The 21671-nt window shown below is 47.3% G+C and overlaps 1 protein-coding gene across 1 annotated transcript in view; it reads right to left on the bottom strand.

Annotated features, from left to right (window-relative positions):
- The window catches only part of Dmbt1 (deleted in malignant brain tumors 1), a 60908-nt gene that overhangs the window by 1105 nt on the left and 38132 nt on the right, over nucleotides 1-21671 (bottom strand). The window contains 13 exon segments of the mRNA XM_050166024.1: nucleotides 1919-2190; nucleotides 4416-4804; nucleotides 9161-9345; nucleotides 9934-10142; nucleotides 11211-11361; nucleotides 12218-12247; nucleotides 13090-13116; nucleotides 14688-14717; nucleotides 15465-15670; nucleotides 16736-16886; nucleotides 17785-17811; nucleotides 18219-18248; nucleotides 19594-19629. Coding sequence (XP_050021981.1) covers nucleotides 1919-2190; nucleotides 4416-4804; nucleotides 9161-9345; nucleotides 9934-10142; nucleotides 11211-11361; nucleotides 12218-12247; nucleotides 13090-13116; nucleotides 14688-14717; nucleotides 15465-15670; nucleotides 16736-16886; nucleotides 17785-17811; nucleotides 18219-18248; nucleotides 19594-19629 — 1743 coding nt within the window.

Here is a 21671-nt window from a genome sequence, read left to right as displayed (position 1 = left end):
AAGTCCCCCTCCCTCGTCAGCCCAAAAAGCAATCAGGGTTCCCTGCCCTGTGGGAAGTCCAAGGACCACCCACCTCCATCCAGGTCTAGTAGTGTGAGCATCCAAACTGCCTAGGCTCCCACATAGCCAATACATGCAGTAGGATCAAAAACCCATTGCCATTGTTCTTGAGTTCTCAGTAGTCCTCCTTGTCTGCTATGTCCAGCGAGACCGGTTTTATCCCGGGCTTTTTTCAGACCCAGGCCAGCTGGCCTTGGTGAGTTCCCGATAGAACATCCCCATTGATTCAGTGCACCACCTGCCTCTTCACTTTGCTCACTCTCCTTTTCTACAAAGTTCCACCCCAATGGAAGCACTAGCTATGCACAAGGTCTGCTCTGACCACACCTGTTTTTTCATTTGTTTGTTTGTTTGTTTTTGTTTTTGCCTCCTGCCATACAATAAGCCTTTGGTAAGTATTTAATGAATGAAGAAAGAGTCTACAGTCAGCTTGCTGTAGGGACCAGCCTACTATGGGGCATGAGGACAGGAAGCTATCACAGATGGTTCCCAGAGGGTGATTGATGGTGTTGCCCTGATCTAGGGGTAGGTTTGTGACAATATAATAAATCCATTTCTGCCCCTGTCACCCTACCTGATGCCAGCCTGGGTCAGAAGCCCTAGGACTCCTACCATGGGCATCTCCTAGTCAATGCCCACAACAAACAGCATAGCAGAAACCACACCCTACCACGCTGTCTAGATGGGGAGTAAAATGTCCCACTTAGTGCCAAATTGCCCCCCCCCCGCCGGAAGTCAAAATCAGTTCATGCTGCCTGTATGTCCATGCCCCACCCAGCTGGCGAATTCAAAACACCTGTTACTCCCTGATGCGTGAAGAGTCTAGGAATCGAATATAGAAATAAAGGGTCCAAGAATATAGAAATATAAAATTGTAAGCCTAAACACGTTTTAGAGAAAAATAACCTTTAGCAAAAGGTTATAGCAAAAATAACAAAAACCTGTTAACCTTTAGCAAACACTTTCCTTTCTGCCTTCAGAGCAGCCATCCTGGCAGCCACTGTGCACAGAGGTAAACCTTTAACAATTGTCTTCAGCCTCCCAGCTTCCCAGCTAGGCAGGTCCTGCAGACAAAGGTTAGCTTCTAACTATTGCCTCTAAGAGCAATACTCTGTTTGTATTCCCTCAAGTTCTAACTGTCCCCTATGTGACTCTACCCTCTGTCTTGCATTCTTTCAGGGACAGTGAAAAGTGGCTGTTTAGGCCACTTTCACAAACACCCTAAGTTAACATCCTATAACCAAAAGTTGTAAAACTTAAAATGTACTGTGACTTTAAGCCTGGCCTCAAGGCTGTAAAAGCTCTTTGACCCACACCTGATTGTTTTTACTGTTAAAAAGAGGCCCAACACCAGCCCCTGTTGCCACGGTTTTGAAACCACCTGCACGCTGGTTGTTGTCCCAGCTGCTGGTAAGCTTTTGAGCCCCGGGTTGATTTTTTTTAAATATTTTTCTTTTTCTAAATAAAGTTTGCTTCTGGTTTAATAGACTACAGAGGTCTGTCCCCATTTTTTGTTCTCTCTCGGTGCCAACAATGAAGAATAATATTCCTGTTAATTATGTTAACAGCAAAAACCGTAGTACATTCATCAAACACCCAGTGCTTTACACCAGACAAGGATCAAGGTGATTTAAGGAGCATTGTTTTAGTAAGCTCTCTTAATAGTCTTAGAAGAGATTAGCCTTCTCACCTTATAGATAAGGATTCTGGGAGCTCCAGACCACAACTCTCTTGCCTAGGACCTATGTGAAACCATGAGCCTTGGGGGAAAGGCTGCCGATAATACAGACAAAAATATCCCAAATTGACCAGAATCAAGGATCCCAGTGGAAGATTAGATCTGAGGGTAACCACTTACCCAGGCTCCTCTTATTTTTGTTGGGGGATTGCAACTGGATGGGTCCCAGGACAACGTCCACCTTTTCTTGGTAGGAGCCAGCGTCTCTCTTGGACCTCACCACACAGCCTCTCTGGCACCGGGAAGAGAAATCATAGGCTCTGCACACCACCAGCTTACACTTCAGATACACCGAGGGGAAGCGGTTCAGGAAGTGGAAGGAACTGAATTTGAAGCGGGCGATGCGTGGCGTCGGTGAGGAGTAGAGTTGGTAAGTTTCATCTCTCACGCATCTGGAAGTAAGGAAAGGAACCGGTTAGCCTGCTGAGGCTTGGTCTCCCCTTTATGACCTTGTTCTCTGCAGTCATCCTGCGACCTGGGCTTCCAGCGCCACCACACACTCATTGTGAGGGGTGCCCATAAGTCCTAGCAGCCCAGCATCTGGCGTGACAAGCTCAGTACAGTCGGGTAACCAGGGAAGCTCAAGTATGGAATCCAAGAGCAAGCCAGAGGCAGATCAGGAAAGGAGATGGTCCCTTCCTCCCTTTTCTGGTCACTGGGCTTCAAACGGTGACATTCAGATGTAGGCTGAACATTTTCCATGCTCCCTGACCCTTGTCTCCTAGGGCCCTAGGGCCTCTCTGCTGAGCTCTCTCTCTCTCTCTCTCTCTCTCTCTCACACACACACACACACACACACAGCTTGGCCTGCCCCTGGGCAACTGCACAGCCATGTTGGCAGTTCTCTCTAGGACTGGAACTCCTATATCCAGCACTTCCTCTTCCCTTGGGCACCTTGTCTCTGCTGGCGAGTGAAGGAAACTGTCAGCCAATCGACTTAAGGAATATCACTGAGAAGAAGATGAGGCTGTCTACAGGGGACAACCCACGTGCATCTATAATAGTGAAGCTTAAGTGATAAGCGAGAGAGAAGCGAGGAACACTGGCCTGGCTTTTAGAATAGAATGCTTCTTAGGAGGACTGTCCCAGGGCAGCCTGGCTGCCCCGCAAGATTAGTTCTATGTCAATTTACCCTCTTCCTCCTTCCTCCCAGAGCTTCCTTCCTGTTTCTCCCTTCAACTCAATGGCCCTGAAATACCCAGAATCCTTTTCTGTACTGCAGCCCTATTAACATTCCAAGTGAAAGGGTATTTGGAGGTTTGTGCAGAGAAGGAGCTTTGGAAAGAATTGGGTGGGAGCAGGGGAACACTGCATAGGCCAGAACTTAGTGGCCCAGGTCCACCGGTCAGTTTACTTTTAGGGGCCCCTACATGGATGATGTGGTTGAGGACCAGGGTGCAGTTAGTGAGTCACTATGCTCCAGGCCCAGTTGTCATCACAAATGGCATTGCCACATATATGGCAGACTGTCACCATAGTCAAGGACTACTTGGTCATAGGTGAGTCATTCATGTTAGATGTTAGTCGCCCCACTCCACTCAGACACTGCTTGGTTACTACGGAGAGTAAGAGGGGTCTGGGTAAGTTTCTTCCTGCATTTGCTGTGTTTCCAGGGGAGAGTTCCAACATGAACCCATTATACAGACTATGCGAGCAGATACCCAGTCTCTGCTTATTGAATTGATATTCATGTTCAAAGCGTTCCTAGGACATGAGGCTGTCTTTGGCATCTCGGGTTGGTGTGAGGTTTAAGACCACTGCCCAGCCACTTACTACCAGCCCTCCTTCCCTTGACACTATGTCTTCCCATCAGAGGCAATGGCTACTCAGGTGTCAAGGGCCATACTAATGGCTTCTAAGCCAAGAAGTACCATGCCCACCAGCAGAGATTACACAGTGGGGGCCGGACTCGCACACCCAACATGTCAGACCTCCTCCAAGAGTGCAGAAGCATCATACCTCCCCCAAAGAGCCTCCTCCAGGGAAGCTGGAGTAGAGGAGCTCAGTGTAACCAATCTGGTCTCCACTGAGCCAACCTCAACATGTCCTGATCCACAATGGAGAAGTGGCATTCCTAGCGGACAGCGAGTGTGAGGGCCTTTGGTGCGGTGACCTTCTAGGTCACCGGCTGGCTATGAGGTGCTCTCTGGGTCCGTCATCCTTTCTCATTTAGCCTTCCCAACATCTAATCCTTGCCACCATCTCCCACTGGCTTGCGGTACAGAAACTGATGCAGAGATCTGCGTACTTTAGTTTGGGTCTTCTCTCAAATCAATGTGTTTCCCGTGTCATGTTCATGTTCTAACCCTAAGACTAGAGTTTATAAACGCCAGTTTAATTGCCATCCAGTTGAGTGCCCATTGGTGACTCATTCCTCTCTTCCCACATGCTAACAGGACATGGTGCCTAATAACCTGTCCTCTTAATCAAAAATGTAACCCGGGAAACAGCATGAGGGGTCCTCAAAAGGCAAAAAGCCACATGTATAAAACTATCTTAGCTGGAACCCCTGGCAAACTCAGCTAGCCAAAAATATGTAGTCCCTGAGTGGTTTTTGGCCACTTGTGTGTGAGTTATAAGGCAAAAATTTGCAACTGTCCCATCCAAAAGTCCTTACCCACTCCGGATGAGATCATATGTCAAAGACGAGAAGTCATTAGGGTATGGTGAAGCCACACAGGTGTCCACAAACAAGGCCAGGGAGGAATCAGGATGGAGGATTTCAGCCTGAAGGTACAAGTTCTGGTCCAGATCCACGTAGTATGGGCTGCTGGTCACTGGATACAGGAAGGAGGAAGATGTATAAAAGGAGATGTTCACATCGAAATTGCCGTACTGGACTTCTTGGATCTCGACGGTGTTGTTGGTGATGTAGACGGTGTTGACCCAGGTGTTCTGAAGCATCTTGCAGCTCACATGGATGTGGAGGTCCTTCTTCCTCTTGATGATGCCATTTGAAACCGCCGCTTTGAGGAAGTTGGAGTAGTTGATGGTCTCATTGTCAGTCTAGCGGAGGGAAGCAGAGAGGGTCAGTCCCTGCTGCTCTGGGTTAGAGTGCGAGAGAAAGGGCTCAGAGGGACTCTCACACACATCACACAGAGGTGGCACCTGTCTGCCTTGTGGCTGCCTATACCTAGGATGGATGTCAGCTTAACCAGCCAGACGTCCCCCACACCCCCTCATTCTCTAGCACATGGTGGCGCAGGCCATGATAATCTGTACTTATGGCAAAATGGGGATGCCTGCGTGGCCCTTGACCTGCAGTGTCTCTGACCAAGCTCAGACTCTGTGGTTCAGGACTCAGAGCAGGATGTTCTGAGTTTATTCTCACTGTCACTGGGGTCTCAGGGCAATTGGTTTTATACTCATGAGAGGTGCCTGATATTATCAGTGTAGAATGCTTTCTGTTTTGAGTGACTGGTGGCTTCTTCAGTGTGGTGATGGACACGGTAAAAGCCAGGAGCCATGAGAACCACAGTTACAATTGAAGCAGGTCTTGATCCCTGAGGATGAGACTTCCCCAGAACCTCAGGTGAGCAACTAAATAATGCCATTCCGCTTCAACTCATTGTACTATAGAGCTATTTACCACTGTGATTTTCACTGAGCAGTTACTCTTAAGGAAGCCATTGGCTAGTGTCATGTAATGTGTCTACCATCTCTGAGAGCTGCTGTGCCAAGAACCTTACGCCTGGGGCCTGTGAACATCTTAAGGAAAGGGTGATGTCTAAACATGTCTCTCTCTGTTCCCTTGGTACAGCAACAGCAGCAATAACATCTGAAAGGATCTATGGAGCAACTGAAAGGAATGAAGCCAGTGGCCCTGAAGTACTTTAATAGAGGGTGTGGCAAGAAGGCAAAGACCTAATGGCCAAGAGGAAACCCATGAACAGTGATTCCTGGAAGCACCATGTTGGTGACTGCCTGCTCCAAGTAAGGAAAGCACGAGGACACCTTCACCAGTCTGGGGCTGTGGGCTCTTCACAGCCTGGGTGCTGCGATGCACTTCTCCCAGTCCCGTGCCAGGAGCCCGGCATGTCATAAGGGCTGGAGAATTCTACCATGGTGACACGGACAGTGTCAGGAATTTAAAGCAACTGTGCTCTTAACAGTGGGGAAAAAGGCAGGGCATGGCAGGCCAGAGTAGACATAGACAGACAGACAGACAAACAGACAGAGACAGACAGAGAAAGCGAGCTTTCCACTATAGTCATGTGAACTGTGAAGGGTGAAACTCTATCCTAACTGATTGGGACCCTGCAAAAGCCCCCTGTATTCCCAGTACTTCTACAGCTTAAATATGATTTTCTTTCAGAATAGAGAGCCTTCCCCTTCTTGTCTATTGTTGAGAACTCTACTTTGCATGTGTTCCATTCAGAAAACATCACCATGAGATAAGAGCTTTTGGAAAACCTCTTTGACCCTCTGCTCATCTTTTCTAAGCTGGTCTCTCCCACCTCAGGCTGGCCAGAGCCTAGGGCAGGGCCAGTCTGTGTGGCAGAGCACATCAGAGCCTGCTCTCCAGACCCAGGTCTGGGGAAGAACCTGCAGAAGGGACTCCATGCTCTTCATGACGTCAGCGGAAGCACATTGTATTTCTCCTCTGAATTCTCTAACCAGATGAAACATTTGTATTCTGGTACCAATGGTGTTATAAACCAGAGGGGTCTTTCAAACTCTGTATAACATGAGTGTAGTCACAAAGTCCATGTTCACCTCTGTGACAAGGCTCCATTCGGAACCTGCCCTGAATAGCAAACACGGAGTGTGACCTTACTTCCTGCTCTGAAGGAGCCATCCTAACTCTAGATTAAAACTCTTGCTTAGGCCTCTGCCTGGGGGAAAGGCAGCCAAAGTGACAGAAAGTCCTGGACATGAGTCAACTATGCTCTCAGAGAGACCTGGGCTCTCGCTGCCCTGGAATGCCTTTTTCTGGGAGAAAGTTCATCTATTCCATGACGCCAGCCAACAGCAGGTGTGGCCAGCTGGCCAAGTCACAAACAACTCCTGCTACAGAGCACACGGACTCCACAGTTCACTAGCAGGTAGCCTTGGGCACGGGGCTCAGCTTCTCTAAGCCTTTATCTCCTGTGAGTAAGTGGAGGATCACATCCTGGGACTTTTAAAACTCCGGTAGAAGTCTTAGTTCGGTGCCTGGCATACGTAATAGCTGTTGGCGCTACTATAAAGTCTTGGGCTCTGTACCAGGACACCAAGGATGGCAAAGACTAATAAAACTATCCCTGCCTCTAAAGCATTCAGTTGGACAGGTGATGCGGCTGTTTCAAAAGAGGAGAAACCGGATTGCAGCACGTGCTACCCAGGTTCACTCAAGTCAAAAGAGGCAGGGCTGGCAGGCTGTTGAGATGCCCATAGCCGTCTATGAAGCGCCACCAGTGAGCTCTGAGATAAATGATCCTCCAGACTCCACATCTGGAAAAAGGATCAGTAGTCGCCTTGGGTGGGCTGACTCTCAAGCAGCAAGTTTACAGAGCAAAATACAAAAACTGGGTCAAAGAAGCCACCTCCTTGGCCTGGTTGATACGCATTCCTCCCCCAAGGAGCTTTTCTCACTCACCAAATTCCTCTCAGAGGGAACTCTTGGGTGTAGAGTCTTACCAAGAGATCTGGGTGACCAGGCTCTCACACACAACCATATGTGGCCAAGACCCACCTGGTAGACTAAGGATCTGCTTCCTCTCTGGGGTGACTGCGTGTCGGAGGACTGAGAAGGAGTTCCTCCTTAGTACTACACCCAGGGCCTAACATGTGGAAAATGCTTATCCTGGGTCTGGTGCATGAACATGACCCTGAAAATGCACAGGCATCTGAACGTGCATGTCCTGTATATTCATCGGTAGTAAGACACACCCCTTTGCCATGGTCTGAGCATCTCTACCCTGCCTCCAAAGTCACATCCTCCAACCTAGAAACAGGTCACCCACGATGGCCTTTTACCCATTGCACAGGCATTCCCTTTTGCTAAATTTAGTATGAATGGGCATCTCTAATAGTAATATACATATCTCTTTTTCATTTTTTTACAAGACTCTTCTGTGTCTGGCTCCTGTTCCTCAGCAGAATGTTTCTTAGATCTGTGACTTCTGAAGTCAGTCCTGCCCCCATCTGGGACTAAGTGGCCTTGGGCAATGGACTGGATCTCTCTTAATTTAGTCTCCTCACTTTTAAAGTGGGGTAGTGATACAATAATACTTAAGAATTTAGCATGGCGGTGCAATTCTTTAATCCCAGCACTCAACAAGCAGAGGTCGGCAGATCTCTTGGAGTTCAAAGCCAGTCTGCTCTACAGAACCAGAAAGAACTACTTGGTGTACTTGTTTCAAAAAAAATAATAAGATAAAAAAAGATTTGGGGAGTGTGGCCCAGACTCATCACGGCATCTTCCACTGATAGGGTGACAATGGTCCCAGTCTGTCCACTACTGGTGTCCGAGTTATGGAATAGTCTGTGCTAAAATCTGCCTGGTCTCAGGCAAACTCAAGACAGGTAACCACTCTGTTAGTCATGTCCAACACATGATGACCCATGGGCTGCGTTTCTCACAACACTGATGGAGGTACACGCTTCTGTAAGTCTACACGCAGTAGCCTAGCATGAATTTTGTAGATGACATTGTCGCAGTACAAGGTCACAAGGCTGGCTGCCCCTGCTGTTGGCCACTCCAGAAATGGCAACTGTGGCAATCAAATGAGTGTGAATCATGGCAGTGCCTTGGCCTCCTCAGAGCCATGGCCATGTGTTTGTTGCTGTAGAACTCAGGAAAGTAGGTGTGCTTGCATCTTTGACTTAGGGGACTTCTGCTTCTTTCTCCCATCCCCAAAGAAACTGTAGAAGCCCCAGATACTGCAAAATCCATCCTGGGGTGTGTGTGAGTGGAGTCCTGCTGGATGCTCTCTCTGCTGGCCACACTGTGGAAATGCTCGGCTTCCCCCTTTGGCCTCCTCATCCCTCCTATCTGGAAGCAGCTGTGTCTACCATACCACCATACCATAGGCCCCATCTCCCTTCACATGAATCATGTTCTGATTATACCACAGCCATAACTTCTAGGTCCCCAGGGTTCTAGATGCACTACATACGACATTGTAATAAATCACGCTCAGGGCTGGTGGGATGGCTCAGTGGGTAACAGCATTTGTGGCCAAGGCTAACAGGTTTAATTCTATTCCCAGGGCTCACATGGTAAAAAAAAAAAAAAGTACCAGCTCCCATAAGTTGTCTTTTGACCTCCACATGCATACAAAGGCATGCTAACACACACACACTCACACACACACACAGAGAGAAAGAATTTTTGAAAAGAGAAAACATGTTCAATGGAGTGGGTGGTACCAGGCTTACCTGTTTGGTAGTGCCACAGCCCGTGTAGGGAATTGTGAATATGACCTGCCTCTGGGTTATCTGGGACCGACACTGGTAACTTGAATTCCAACCAGGAATGACAAGCTCTCCAGCAGAATAGCCCAGGGACTGAAGGTAGCTCCTGCTCACACTGGCTCGCATGTGATTTGACAAACAGAGGAGACCTGAAGGACAGAGCAGAGGGTGCCCTGAGTCAGGATTCCAAACCCCATGACCTTCATAAGGGTCTTTTCCAAGGTACACAGTTGGAGATGTCTGACACACAGAGTCCACACGTGAGACAGATGTTCACAACGGAGTCACTTGCTGTTGAGGACACCACCTTACACCTTCTTTTTTTTTTTTTTTTTTCGAGACAGGGTTTCTCTGTAGCTTTGGAGCCTGTCCTGGAACAAGCTCTTGTAGACCAGGCTGGCCTCAAACTCACAGAGATCCACCTGCCTCTGCCTCCCAAGTGCTGGGATTAAAGGCATGCGCCCACCACTGCCCAGCTACCTTCTTATTCTTTGCCACCACACTAAGTTCAACATAACTCTCAATGGTGCTAGCCCTTGATCCTCTTTTGTACATCCAGAGTCCCAAGACTCACTGCACACAGCCTCTCTCAATAGGCAATATAGGAAATCAACCATAGGGGCCACAATGTGGGCGTTATAATTTTCTATGTTATAATCCCAGAACAATGCAGGAGCAGAAGGCTCTCAGGGATGTCCCCAGTCCCAACACGCCTTTGCCATGACAAGAGAACTTACTGGTGATGTTATTGGCAAAGTCTGAGTAGTACTCGGCCTGTAACCCTCTCCGGGTAATAATGTGGTCACTGATGAAGCGCACTGACATGAAGTTGGATGTAGAAGTGAACGAGCCCAGGGCCCCATCACAAACGCGAGCGATGAGAGGAGAACTGTGGTGGGGGCCGTCGAAGATCTCAATGTAGTCGTAGGTGCAGCCCCCCTCAAGCCTGAAGAGACAAAATAAGCAGTTACGTCTCTACTGTCCAGACTTGGATGAGGACCCAGGCTTCACGGAAACATGGGCCAAGGTCATTATTTGAAAGAACAGATGACTTCCTTAAACCCAGGGGCAATTCATCCTGCCAAGACCACCATGCCTTGTCTTCAAAATGCCATCTAAGGTCACTTGTATGAGGTCTACAGTGCCTCTCCCTGAGAAAGGTCACCAGAGAACATCTTGATTTGTCCCTTCAAAGTGCTCTCAGGTCCCTTCCAGAATAAAACAACTACCGATGGATGCAGCAGGACAGAGATGACTGGTGAAAGAAAGAACACGGAGAGCCTCCCTAATGCTCAGGTTCTCATCTGCTAAGAAGAAAGCAGTGCGCTATACATACTGAAGGGAGGTCCAAATGGGTCTCCGTGTAGGAAAAAAATAATTCCTGAAAAGTCCCAAGCAGTGGGCCCCGTTGCTGGGGTGGTAGAGAATACAGGTCCCAGTTTTTTTGGCCAATTGAGCCACTTGCCTCCGAGATGAAGTGTATGTTACTAGGCTTTTGGAGACACCTCCTCTGCTCAAGGACATTTTTGTTTGTCAGTATATGAGTGACCGGAACTTTACATAAGCGTTGGTAAGGCGAGCACCCTGGCTCCTGGAGACTCGCAGAAAGGACAGGGTCGATGAGTAAAGGGCTGCCCTGAACAGGTGCGCTTGTATATTGTGCTCCCAAGACTAGCATTGCCCAGCCACAAATCTCCCTCCCACTGTAAACAATTCCCAGCATTCCCACGTTTGCCGGTGACCCCCTGATGAGCAAGATGAGCAAAGTAGGCATTCTAACCCTTCTTCTGGCTGAGGCTTAGGAGAGTGGCATCCCATGGCCATGCAGTAAATGCAGGACAGTCACACCAGAACTTCAAGTCAGAAGGTTTTCAAATTCCTGTGCGCTTGCTCCCACTTCATCCTCCATGGCCTGGTCTCCATATCAAAACTAGAGCCCTTATTTTAAATGTCATCTTGACTATCATTTCCCTGAAATTTTTCCCCCTAACATCTGCTCTGCACCCACACTTACTGCACATCTCTGAAGACCAGAGTCACACGGTAGTTGTTCGGGACCTCAATGTTCCACACACATCTGGCATTGTTAGGATAGTTAGCTGGGTAGAATGGACTGGAAAAGTTTCCAAAGGGTTGGGTCAGGAAACCTCCGCAGGTATAGTTGACTGGAAGGAAAGAGTAGAAATGCGGATGACCCCAGAATACAACACACGCTGTCTGGCAGGAGGAGGAATGTTTGACACAGTATCCAAGGGAGAAACCCCAATCACAGTCAGCCTAGCCCTGGCACACGCACTGAAGCCTAGGGGCCTGTTTGTGTGTGTGTGTCTGTGTTTGATGTAATATTCATTGATAGTTGGGTGTGTTTTGAGGCAAGGTCTCCCATTGAATCTGGAGTCCACTGGTTAAGCTAGTAAACCCTTGCTTTCACTGATGACAGGCAATGTTGGGGAATAGACCACTTGAACCTGTGCATGGGTTCATGGACTCTGGATGCAAAGGGGTTCTTAGCCCCCATCTCGGGGTTTTTTCCAAGGATGTTTGGATTTGCTGGTGAGGGTCTGGACCTCTCTGATGAATGGAGACATCTAGAGCAAGGATCATGGCTCTACAGCTATGTCTACCTATCCTGATTCATGGAGTCCAGGGCTGCAACCTTCTTGCAGAGATAGCATTATGGTTTAGATGGGAAATGCCCACCAACAAGCTCAAAAATTCAGTCCTGTGATTGGAGGCTGAGTGCATTGAACAGATTTATAGATTAATCACTTGACTCGGTAATTGGGTCATGGGTCAGGTTGAATAGAGCAGGTCACTGGGGGTGTGCCCTAGAAAGACCTTAGCCCTAGTGTCTCTCCTTCTACGTATTCTCTCTCTCTCTCTCTCTCTCTCTCTCTCTCTCTCTCTCATCTTTGCTCCACCCCAGATTTCAAGCAAGGCCAAGAATGTGCACCCCTCTCTCCAGCCTGTTGGTTAGAGCACTGGGGAGGCTAGCGCTTTAGCTTAATCTAAAATACGTACCATCGTAAGGAGTTGTTGTGGTCCACCAAGCTACAGAGGAAAACAAAGCTGCATTAGAGTGAGGAAGTGGGAATCAAGGCTGAAACTCACTGTAGCTGGCCATGGAGTGCAGGGACCAGGGAGTCACTGTGGCTGGGAGAAAAGAACCCACAGAGAGCCAGGAATGCCCTCAACCATGCTTGTGGATGCCCATCACAGGGATAGCAAGCTGGCCAAGACCCCACTGACAGCTTTAAATATCTCCTAAATGATGCTGTAAGAAGTCTCAGTTGTTCCCAGCACACAATTCATGGACAAGACAAAGCTCTGTCCAGGATAGATCCTAAGAGCACCTAAAAAGACTGCTTAGTGACACAGATAAAGTACTGCAACTTTCTCACTCCACTGGCTAGACAGGAGGGAGGTGTAATCTCCTCAGAAACTGCCTCTCTACTTTACAGAGAACAAAAAGTTCTGGGGAAGCAACAGTGCGGTAGAATCCAACCCATTCTGGAACTACGGTCTGGTATTGCCAGCAAAGCAGAGGAAGAGGGACACACAGGACTTAAATGACAGCTGTGCTTTGAGTGGAAGAGGAAGTGTAAACTGATGGATACTTATTAAAGAACTGAGCTTCTGCTCATGGTCCAGCCTCATGATAGGATCCTGAAGGCTCTCAGCAAATCCCTTAACTGATTCTGAGATGGATTTTGGGAACATAGTGGATCACTGGGGATGTCCTAGGAAAGATGTACCCTCTTCCAAATTATTTTCTTTCTCATATCCTTCCTGAGCTGTGCTCCACCACAGACTTCAAGAAGATCCCAGAATTACTGATCCAACCCCTTGGCTGAAGAGCTTAAAGCTCTGCTTCGATCTCATCTCGGACTTACCATAGGAAGGACTTGTATTCCACCAATCTAGAGAAGGAAACAAAGCTGGATTAGAAGGAAGGCCTGTGCAACAAAGCTTGGCCAAGCAGAAAACATGGCACACAGAAGCGCAGTGACAGAGAAAAGGAGCTCTTTCCATGCTCTCGTTGTGTCCATCAAAAAGAGGAGGAGGTGGCCCTGGACCCATGGCAACTGTAACCTTCTTCTGAATGACAACTGCTTCTTAAAGAATCGGGCCATTTATACCTGAGGCATATGATGGGGAGAGCCTCTGCTATCCCATGCCATTTGACACTTGCAAAACATAGCACTTTCTAGACAAATAGCATAGGAAAAGAATTCCAAAGCAAATGACATTCTCAAAACAGGGAAGCCTAGCAAAGTGGATTACGGGCTTAGTTATGTCTCTAAGACAAGCGGAGGGTGTAGCTTTTAGCTCAACAAAGTCAGAAGTAAGGAGACAAGTCCAGTTCTTACACTGGACCACTCGGGCTTCACAGGACAGCCCCACCCACACTAGACTTGAGGCACAGGCCTGGAGGGCTTTATATTCACAAACACAGACTCTATCCCTCTCTGAAGACCAGAGCCACACGGTAGTTGTTTGGGACGTCAGCATTCCACACATATCTGGCATTGTTACGGTTCCTGGGTTAGAATGGACTGGAAAAGTTCCCAAAGGGTTGGGTCAGGAAACCTCCACAGGTATAGTTGACTGGAAGGAAAGAGTAGAAATGCTGACGACCCCAGAACATAGCACACGGCTGTCTGGCAGGAGGAGGAATGTTTGACACAGTATCCAAGGGAGAAACCCAATCATAGCCTAGCTCTGGCATATTCACTGAAGCCTAGGGGGCTGTCCGTGTGTGTGTGTGTGTGTGTGTGTGTGTGTGTGTGTGTGTGTGTGTGTGATGTAATATTCATTGGTAGTTGGGTGTGTTTTGAGCAAAGTCTCCCATTGAAACTGAAGTCCACTGGTTAAGATAGTAAACCCTTGCTTTCCCTGCCTGGCAGACAATGGTGGGGAATAGACCACTTGGACCTATGCATGGGTTCATGGATTCTGGCTGCAAAGGGGTTCTTAGCCCCTATCTCGGGGTTTTTCCCAAGGATGTTGGATTTAGTGATGAGGGTCTGGACCTCTCTGTTGAATGGAGACGTCTAGAGCAAGGATCATGGCTCTACAGCTATGTCTACCTATCCTGATTCATGGAGTCCAGGGCTGCAACCTTCTTGCAGAGATAGCATTATGGTTTAGATGGGAAATGCCCACCAACAAGCTCAAAAATTCAGTCCTGTGATTGGAGGCTGAGTGCATTGAACAGATTTATAGATTAATCACTTGACTCGGTAATTGGGTCATGGGTCAGGTTGAATAGAGCAGGTCACTGGGGGTGTGCCCTAGAAAGACCTTAGCCCTAGTGTCTCTCCTTCTACGTATTCTCTCTCTCTCTCTCTCTCTCTCTCTCTCTCTCTCTCTCTCTCATCTTTGCTCCACCCCAGATTTCAAGCAAGGCCAAGAATGTGCACCCCTCTCTCCAGCCTGTTGGTTAGAGCACTGGGGAGGCTAGCGCTTTAGCTTAATCTAAAATACGTACCATCGTAAGGAGTTGTTGTGGTCCACCAAGCTACAGAGGAAAACAAAGCTGCATTAGAGTGAGGAAGTGGGAATCAAGGCTGAAACTCACTGTAGCTGGACATGGAATGCAGGGACCAGGGAGTCACTGTGGCTGGGAGAAAAGAACCCATAAAGAGCCAGGAATGCCCTCAACCATGCTTGTGGGTGCACATCACAGGGATAGCAAGCTGGCCCAGACCCTGCTGACAGCTTTAAATCTCTCCTAAATGATGCTATAAGAAGTCTCAGTTGTCCCCAGCACATAATTCAAGGACAAGACAAAGCTCTGTCCGGGATAGATCCTAAGAGCACCTAAAAAGACTGCTTAGTGACACAGGTTAAGTTCTGTCCAACTTCATATGTCCTAATCTATCCTTCTTCAGACAGAAGACAGATGTGCTAGGTTTCAAAACATGGGCAGTGTCCCCCACTTGGGAAGGTTCACAAAGCTCCAAGCCTGCTGCCACCCCACTCCTGACACTCACTTCGAACTATCTGTTGAAGAATCACCTTAGACCTTTCCATTTTCTTACGATGACACTGAAGCCAGTGTTCCTCCCATCAGCCAGTGCTGGCCCTCAACCATCTTTCTGTCAGTCAGAGCCCCAAGACCCGCTGTACATAGTCCCTCTCCATGGGAAGCAAGCAGAGGACCCAGGGAGGCCATGCTATTGCCTATGTCACAAACTCAGGAAAGCTGAGGAGCAGAAGGCACCACCAAACCCAAATGGACATTCCTTCTCACAAGGAAACTCACTGGTGGAAGGGACATAGACGGACACGTAGCTAGCCCGGAACCCTGTCCTGGTGACGCTGCCATCAGTGATGAAGACTACAGACATGAAGTTCCGTGTGGAGGTGAAAGTGCCACGGGCCCCATCACAAACGCGAGCAATGAGAGAAGAATTGTATTCAGGGCCATCAAAAAGCAGGATGTAGTCAAAGCTGCAGCCTCCTTCCAGCCTAAGAAGACAGAATAGACCGTTAGCTACTCTGTGTCTGGAATGAGATGTGGGGGACTCACTGTGCTGATAACAGTGACAAAATACATCATCTGAAAGAGTAGATGGCTTCCTGAAATCCTAAAGAGAATTCATCTGTCTTCCCAGGACTGGCGTGCCTGGTCTGCAATCTGCCTTTGGGGGTCAGAACGTAATCTATAATACGTCTTCATTAAAGTCTTTTATACAGACAAAGGAAGGTCATCTGACAAATATATAATTTGTTGCTTCAAGGTGTAACCAATTATCTTCAGGATGACACGATCTCTGATAAATAAAAGAATTGGAAAATAATAGCAGGACCTGGGTAAATAGCTCGGTGGTTGAATTTATTGTTAAGTTCTCTTCCAATGGACCAGGGTTTGATTCCCAGCACATACAAAGGAGTTCTTAACCAACTATCATTCCATATCCAACAAACTAAACACCTTCCTCTGACCTCTGTGGACACCAGGCAAGCACGCAGTTCACAGACATACATACAGATAAATCACTCAAACACAGAAAATCATAAATCATATAAAACAAAACACAAAAATCAAAATATAAATCATTGGACCTCTCTAACTTTCAAGCTTCTCTTCTACAGTAAGGAACACTGCATTCCGTGACCACTGAAAATGGGTTGTGGTGTCGCCAAGATGAAGCAACGGGAAGCAACACTGTCCCGTTGTATCCCCAAGAATGACATTACCTAAGCCCCGAACTGGCCCTTTCAAAGAGTAGTACTTCCAAGTATTTCTACATTCTCTGGTGACATGAGAAAAGTAGGTGTTCTAGTCCCTTCTTTGGACTGGGACTTAGGAGAGTGGCATCCCATGGGCACGCAGCAAATTAAGAACAAGACTGGGACTTGAACCAGAGTATCTTCAACTTCTTGTACTTTTACACCTGTTAAAGCCTCCATGGCTACTCTCATGCCAAGTCAAAAGTGAACCTCTTTTTAAAAAGCCACCTTGACTATCACTCCCATGAATACACAGGCACCCCACACTCTCTCTAACATCTGCTCTGTACCCACACTTACTGCACATCCATGAAGTTTAGAGACACTTAGTTGTTGGTTGGGACCAAAATGTTCCACACACATCTGGCGTTATTAGGATAATTCCCGGGATAGAATGGACTAGAAATGATACCAGAGTACCCGGTCAGGAAACCTCCGCAGGTATAGTTTACTGTAAGGAAAGAGTGGAGATGTTGATGAACCCCCAGATCACAGCACACGGCTGCCTGGCAAGAGGAGGAATGTTTGACACAATATCCAACCAAGGAACCCAATAAGAGGTAACATAAATCTGGCCAACCCTGAAAATATAGAGGACGTGTCTTTCTTTGTGGAGGTAGGTGCAGGTTTGTTAGTGGATGGGGGACAGGAATGGTAGTCTTGGGGAAGTTCCATCAAAGCCACTGTGAGGTGTCTCCCTATACTTATGTCTCTCTAGTGGGCAGATAATGGTCAGTATGAGATCTCTTGGACCAGTTGTGCAGAATTGTTGTACCCTGGACATAAAGAGATCACCAGGAATAATTAACACCTATCCAGGGCTTATTTCAGATACGTACGTGTTTGCTGATATGGGCTTCAATCTCTCTGGAGAACAGAGAAATTCTGGAGGAAGCATGGTGGATGGATTCTATACCTATTTCTATTTCTACTCACAGAGTCCAGCACCCCAGTCTTCTTGCAACGCTAAGGTGTTCTGAACGGAATAGGAATTGTCCACCAATGGGCACATGCTAAAGACCTGGAGACCTACTGATGAGTCCGACCACATGAGTCCAACCCCAAGCCCCAGGAGGGCCTTACTAAATCTGGTTATTGATTCAGCGATGGACTAAACAGGAGATGAATTTGGGGGACAGAGTGTATCACTGGGGAGGCACACGGGAAAGATATGCTCTCTTCTTAATTCCTTTCCTTCTCCTGAGCTTCTGAGTTTTGCTCCACCACAGATGCCAGAATCCCTGTCTCTCTCCAACCTCTTGGTTGAAGGGTTTAAAGCTATGCTTTGGTCTCCCCGACACACACACACACACACACACACACACACACACACACACACACACACTTACCAATGGGAGGAGTTTCAGTAAACCAATCTGGAGAGGAAAACAAAGCTGAATTAGAAGGAAGGCCTGAGCATCAAAGTTGGGTCAAGTAGAAAACAGAAGCACTGGGCTGAGAAAAAGAAAGTCCTTTCCCTGAGAGCATGTAATGGCTTGGACATGTTCGCTTGTGCCCCTCCAATTGGGGGTAGCAAATGATTTCCCCAGGATAATAGAGCTTAGCATAATGGAGTAAGTGCTGTAACTTAGCTATGCCACCAGGACAATCGGAGGGAAGCTTTTGGCTCACCAGAAATTACCACGCTACTTTATGGAGAATGCTGGAAAATCTGGGGGAGACAGAATGCTGAGGAGTCCCACCCACGCTGTAGCTGTTTCTGAAACGGTGATCAGAACAGGGACAGTGGGAAACACAAGCACTGAGGGAGAGCGGGACTCACCAGCAATAGTCGGGTATGGCGTTGTCTCCGCTGTGAGAAAAAGAAGCCATGTCAGAGGTTTTGAACAGAAGGTGCCTAGCCTGGCCCTGGGTTCATGACACAGAGCAGACCAGACACTGGCATGTTCTCATCTGCTGCCTCAGAGCGGTGAGAGCTAGTCAGGAAGAGACTACCCATGGGGTCATAAGAGCCCACAGTCTGATCCCACCAAAGGTCAGGATGTGTTGACAGTGTCTGTCCGGTGAGTCAGGGGTACCTGGCAGGTCCTGTTATTACACTGGACTCCACAGGCCTCCCAGGACAGCCCGACCCATGCTGGACTTGAAGCTTTTTACTCATGAACTGCACTGCTTTTTACTCATGAACATAGACTCTAATCCAGGACCTGAAAGAACTAGGCACAGGCGCACACCATTGCCAAAGCCCAATGGGGAACTTGAACTTAGGATGCTTTGATGGGGAGCCAGAGACAGGATTTAAACAAGTGAAATGATTTGTCAAATGATCATTTTCCCATGAAGTAAAGCAACTCCATAGTCAAAGACCAGCGGTGTCATGACATAGAGACTTTAGCTAAGAACAAAGTCCGCGCCTCTGACTCTACTCCATTGGCGACCTTGGACATAACACACGTCGAGGCTTCACCATTAGACTAACAGGTCAACATCGTGTCTCAGATTCGCTTCATGACCTCTGATAGAATTTTCTGTCCATCTTCATACATACTAATCTATCCTTCTTCAGATGTAAGAGAGATGCGCAAGGTCTCAGGACATGGACATGTACCCCACGGGGAAGGATCAAAAAGCTGGGATCAAAAGACCCCCTGGAGAAAAGGAAGTGATTTTCCTTCCCAAAGCCCAGGCTGCCAGGCTCTAAACTGTTCTGGTGTGCCACCAACATCTCTCACTGGAGGATGTCAGAGAGGAAAAAGCATCTGTGATGTCAAGGGTCGAGCATCAGGACTTCCCAGGGAACTTTCTATGGTCCAGAGGGGAGAATATTACAAGGGTGGAGGTTAAGCTGACTTTGTCTTCCTTTCCAGGCACCAAGGCCAAACTCAGCTCTCTAGGCTGACCAATGTACGGTGTGGAATATGGGGGCCTCAGGGCTCTGAGGATCATCAACAGACCCCAAGAAACAAAAACACCTTGGAGCCCCTAGCAGATTCCCTTTCAAGAGGATCCCCACTGCAATTCAGGGACTTAATCCATGGCATAAATGCTTTGTAAACTTGAAACCTGATTGAGAAGTTTCCACTGATTGAGAAGCTTAAGATCCACATCCCCTTCCTTCTGCCTATCTACTGGATCAAAGGTGAGCCTTATGTTATAGGGACAATAAGACCACAGAGATACCACATACAACATGTTACCTTCTGTGGTCATGCTTGTAGTCTCATAGATAACATCTGCAGAATAAGAAAGAAAGAAATCACTTGGTGTTGGTACTCACTTGAGTCTCAGAAGCTGGAGCTGACATCACCCATGCTGAAGGCCTTCTCACACTGATACGTTGTCATTTCTCCTTGCTAAATCTGATACTGACCTTTCTGTTACTTTGCCGCTGACATGTCACCATGAACATCTTTTGTCCTTCACCCTCATTCAACTCCTCTGCTTCTACTCCATCCCAAATACCACCCAGGTCACTAGCAGCCCCACCCAAAGCACAAGATAGAAAACAGTCAGATGAAATCTGAATTCAAAAAGTTATCTGGCTATATCTGTAGTTCAAATACAACATCTCATTATAAACATTTGCCATCACTAAAATATTCCTGAGAAAGTGGCCTCAACCAAAAAAGAGAGGGGACTTCCAGAGATTACTGCAGAATGGCAGAGGAAACCTGCTCACAAAGTGGCTGCTTGGAGAAGCCTGCTTCTTCAACACTATTCTCAGGTGGGGTCTGGATCACCATAGCCACACTATGCTTGTTGTGACATGTACACAGTCCTGGGGCCACAGAACAGCTGCCTATTGATGGTTAAACTAGCAAATCCTCTTGGGGACACACAATGGACTGGTTTCCTGGGTGACTTCTTGGTACATTGAGGGATGCCTTGGCATTTGAATGGGTATTAGTATCATATAATCAATGAGATACTTTGTTTTGGGATTTGCTTGGTTGAATCTGGGAGAATTCGTCATCCTTCTGGTGGAGTGTTTTTTGCTTGTTATTTAATACCCAATAAAGAGGACATATTGGCTACTCTTTTCTTTGATTTGTTTTGGACATAAGAGGAATAGACGCAGCATCTCTGCCCTTTGGTCCAGATGGAGCAAATACACACCTATACTCAAAATACTAACTGACCACACCCTAGGTCAAGACCTCTCCATTTTGTAGACACCTGTTGTCAACAACTTTGGAAGAGCAAAACAAACTCAAACTCTCTGACCACAAGTCAAGGTGGGATGGACACACATCCATGGGCCCAACAGATTAGCCAGCGGCCACATCACTTACTGCCCTCAGCCTGAAAACGTGATTCTGCCTCCAGGAAAACCTCAGAATGAGACTGAGCTGAGATCTGTCTCCTCCCATCCTCTATGAATAAGGGTGTGTACCACTACTGCCCAGTATCTATGGCAAGCTAGGGAGGTTACTGAGATTAAAGGTGTGTGTCACTACTCTCTGGTCTGTAAGGATGGCCAATGTGGCTGCTCTACTCTCTGGTCTTCAGGCAAACATTATTAATTAAATCCAAATAAAACACCACTACACAACTTTCCATTTTCAACCACAGAATCTTAGACTGGCAAATATTGACAAATTATCTAACCATGTCTTAATTTTCCAATTTGCAAAATGGGATTAATGATACATACCTCAAAATATTAAGGTTTCATGATAATAGCACATATTACCTGTATTAGTTGGGCATTGATTATGTGCAATATTTTTAATTGTGAAAGATTTGTTCTTTTTTTTAATTATGTGCACGGGCAAGTGTCTGGGTGTCGGTGTGTGCACATGAGTAGACAGAGGCCAGAAGAGGGCGTCAGTGCCATTCGTGTTGGAGTTATAGGTGGTTATAAGCTGCCCAATCTGGGTGCTTAAATCTATGCTGAGCAGTGGCCTTAAATCCCAGAACTTGGGAGGCAGAGACTGAAGAATCTCTGTGCATTCAAGGCTAGCCTGATCTACAGAACAAATATAAATTTCAGGACATCCAGAGTTACACAGAGAAACCCTATCTCAAAAAGACAAAATAGAGAAAAAACTAAACATACATACAGTGTGTGCTATAGATGACTGCGCCCACTTACAGTTTCCTCTTTATGTTTCAATGTATTTATTTCATACATGAAAACTATTAGGGTTGGGGTATATATCAAGTTATCTAGCTTTCAGGGTGCTATTTACCTTTGCAAGAACGGCCCATATTGCACAAAGAAAGAACCGGTGAGTGTTTCCAGCTAGCTTTTCTGAAACTAGGCTCAAGCTAA

Source organism: Alexandromys fortis, unplaced genomic scaffold (assembly GCF_014885135.2).
Source record: "Alexandromys fortis isolate MF-2015 unplaced genomic scaffold, M_Fortis_MF-2015_v1.1 scaffold_146, whole genome shotgun sequence".
In the NCBI taxonomy this organism is placed as follows: domain Eukaryota; kingdom Metazoa; phylum Chordata; class Mammalia; order Rodentia; family Cricetidae; genus Alexandromys; species Alexandromys fortis.
The sequence above is the reverse complement of the archived record's forward strand: the minus strand, read 5'-3'. Positions and strand labels throughout refer to the sequence as shown.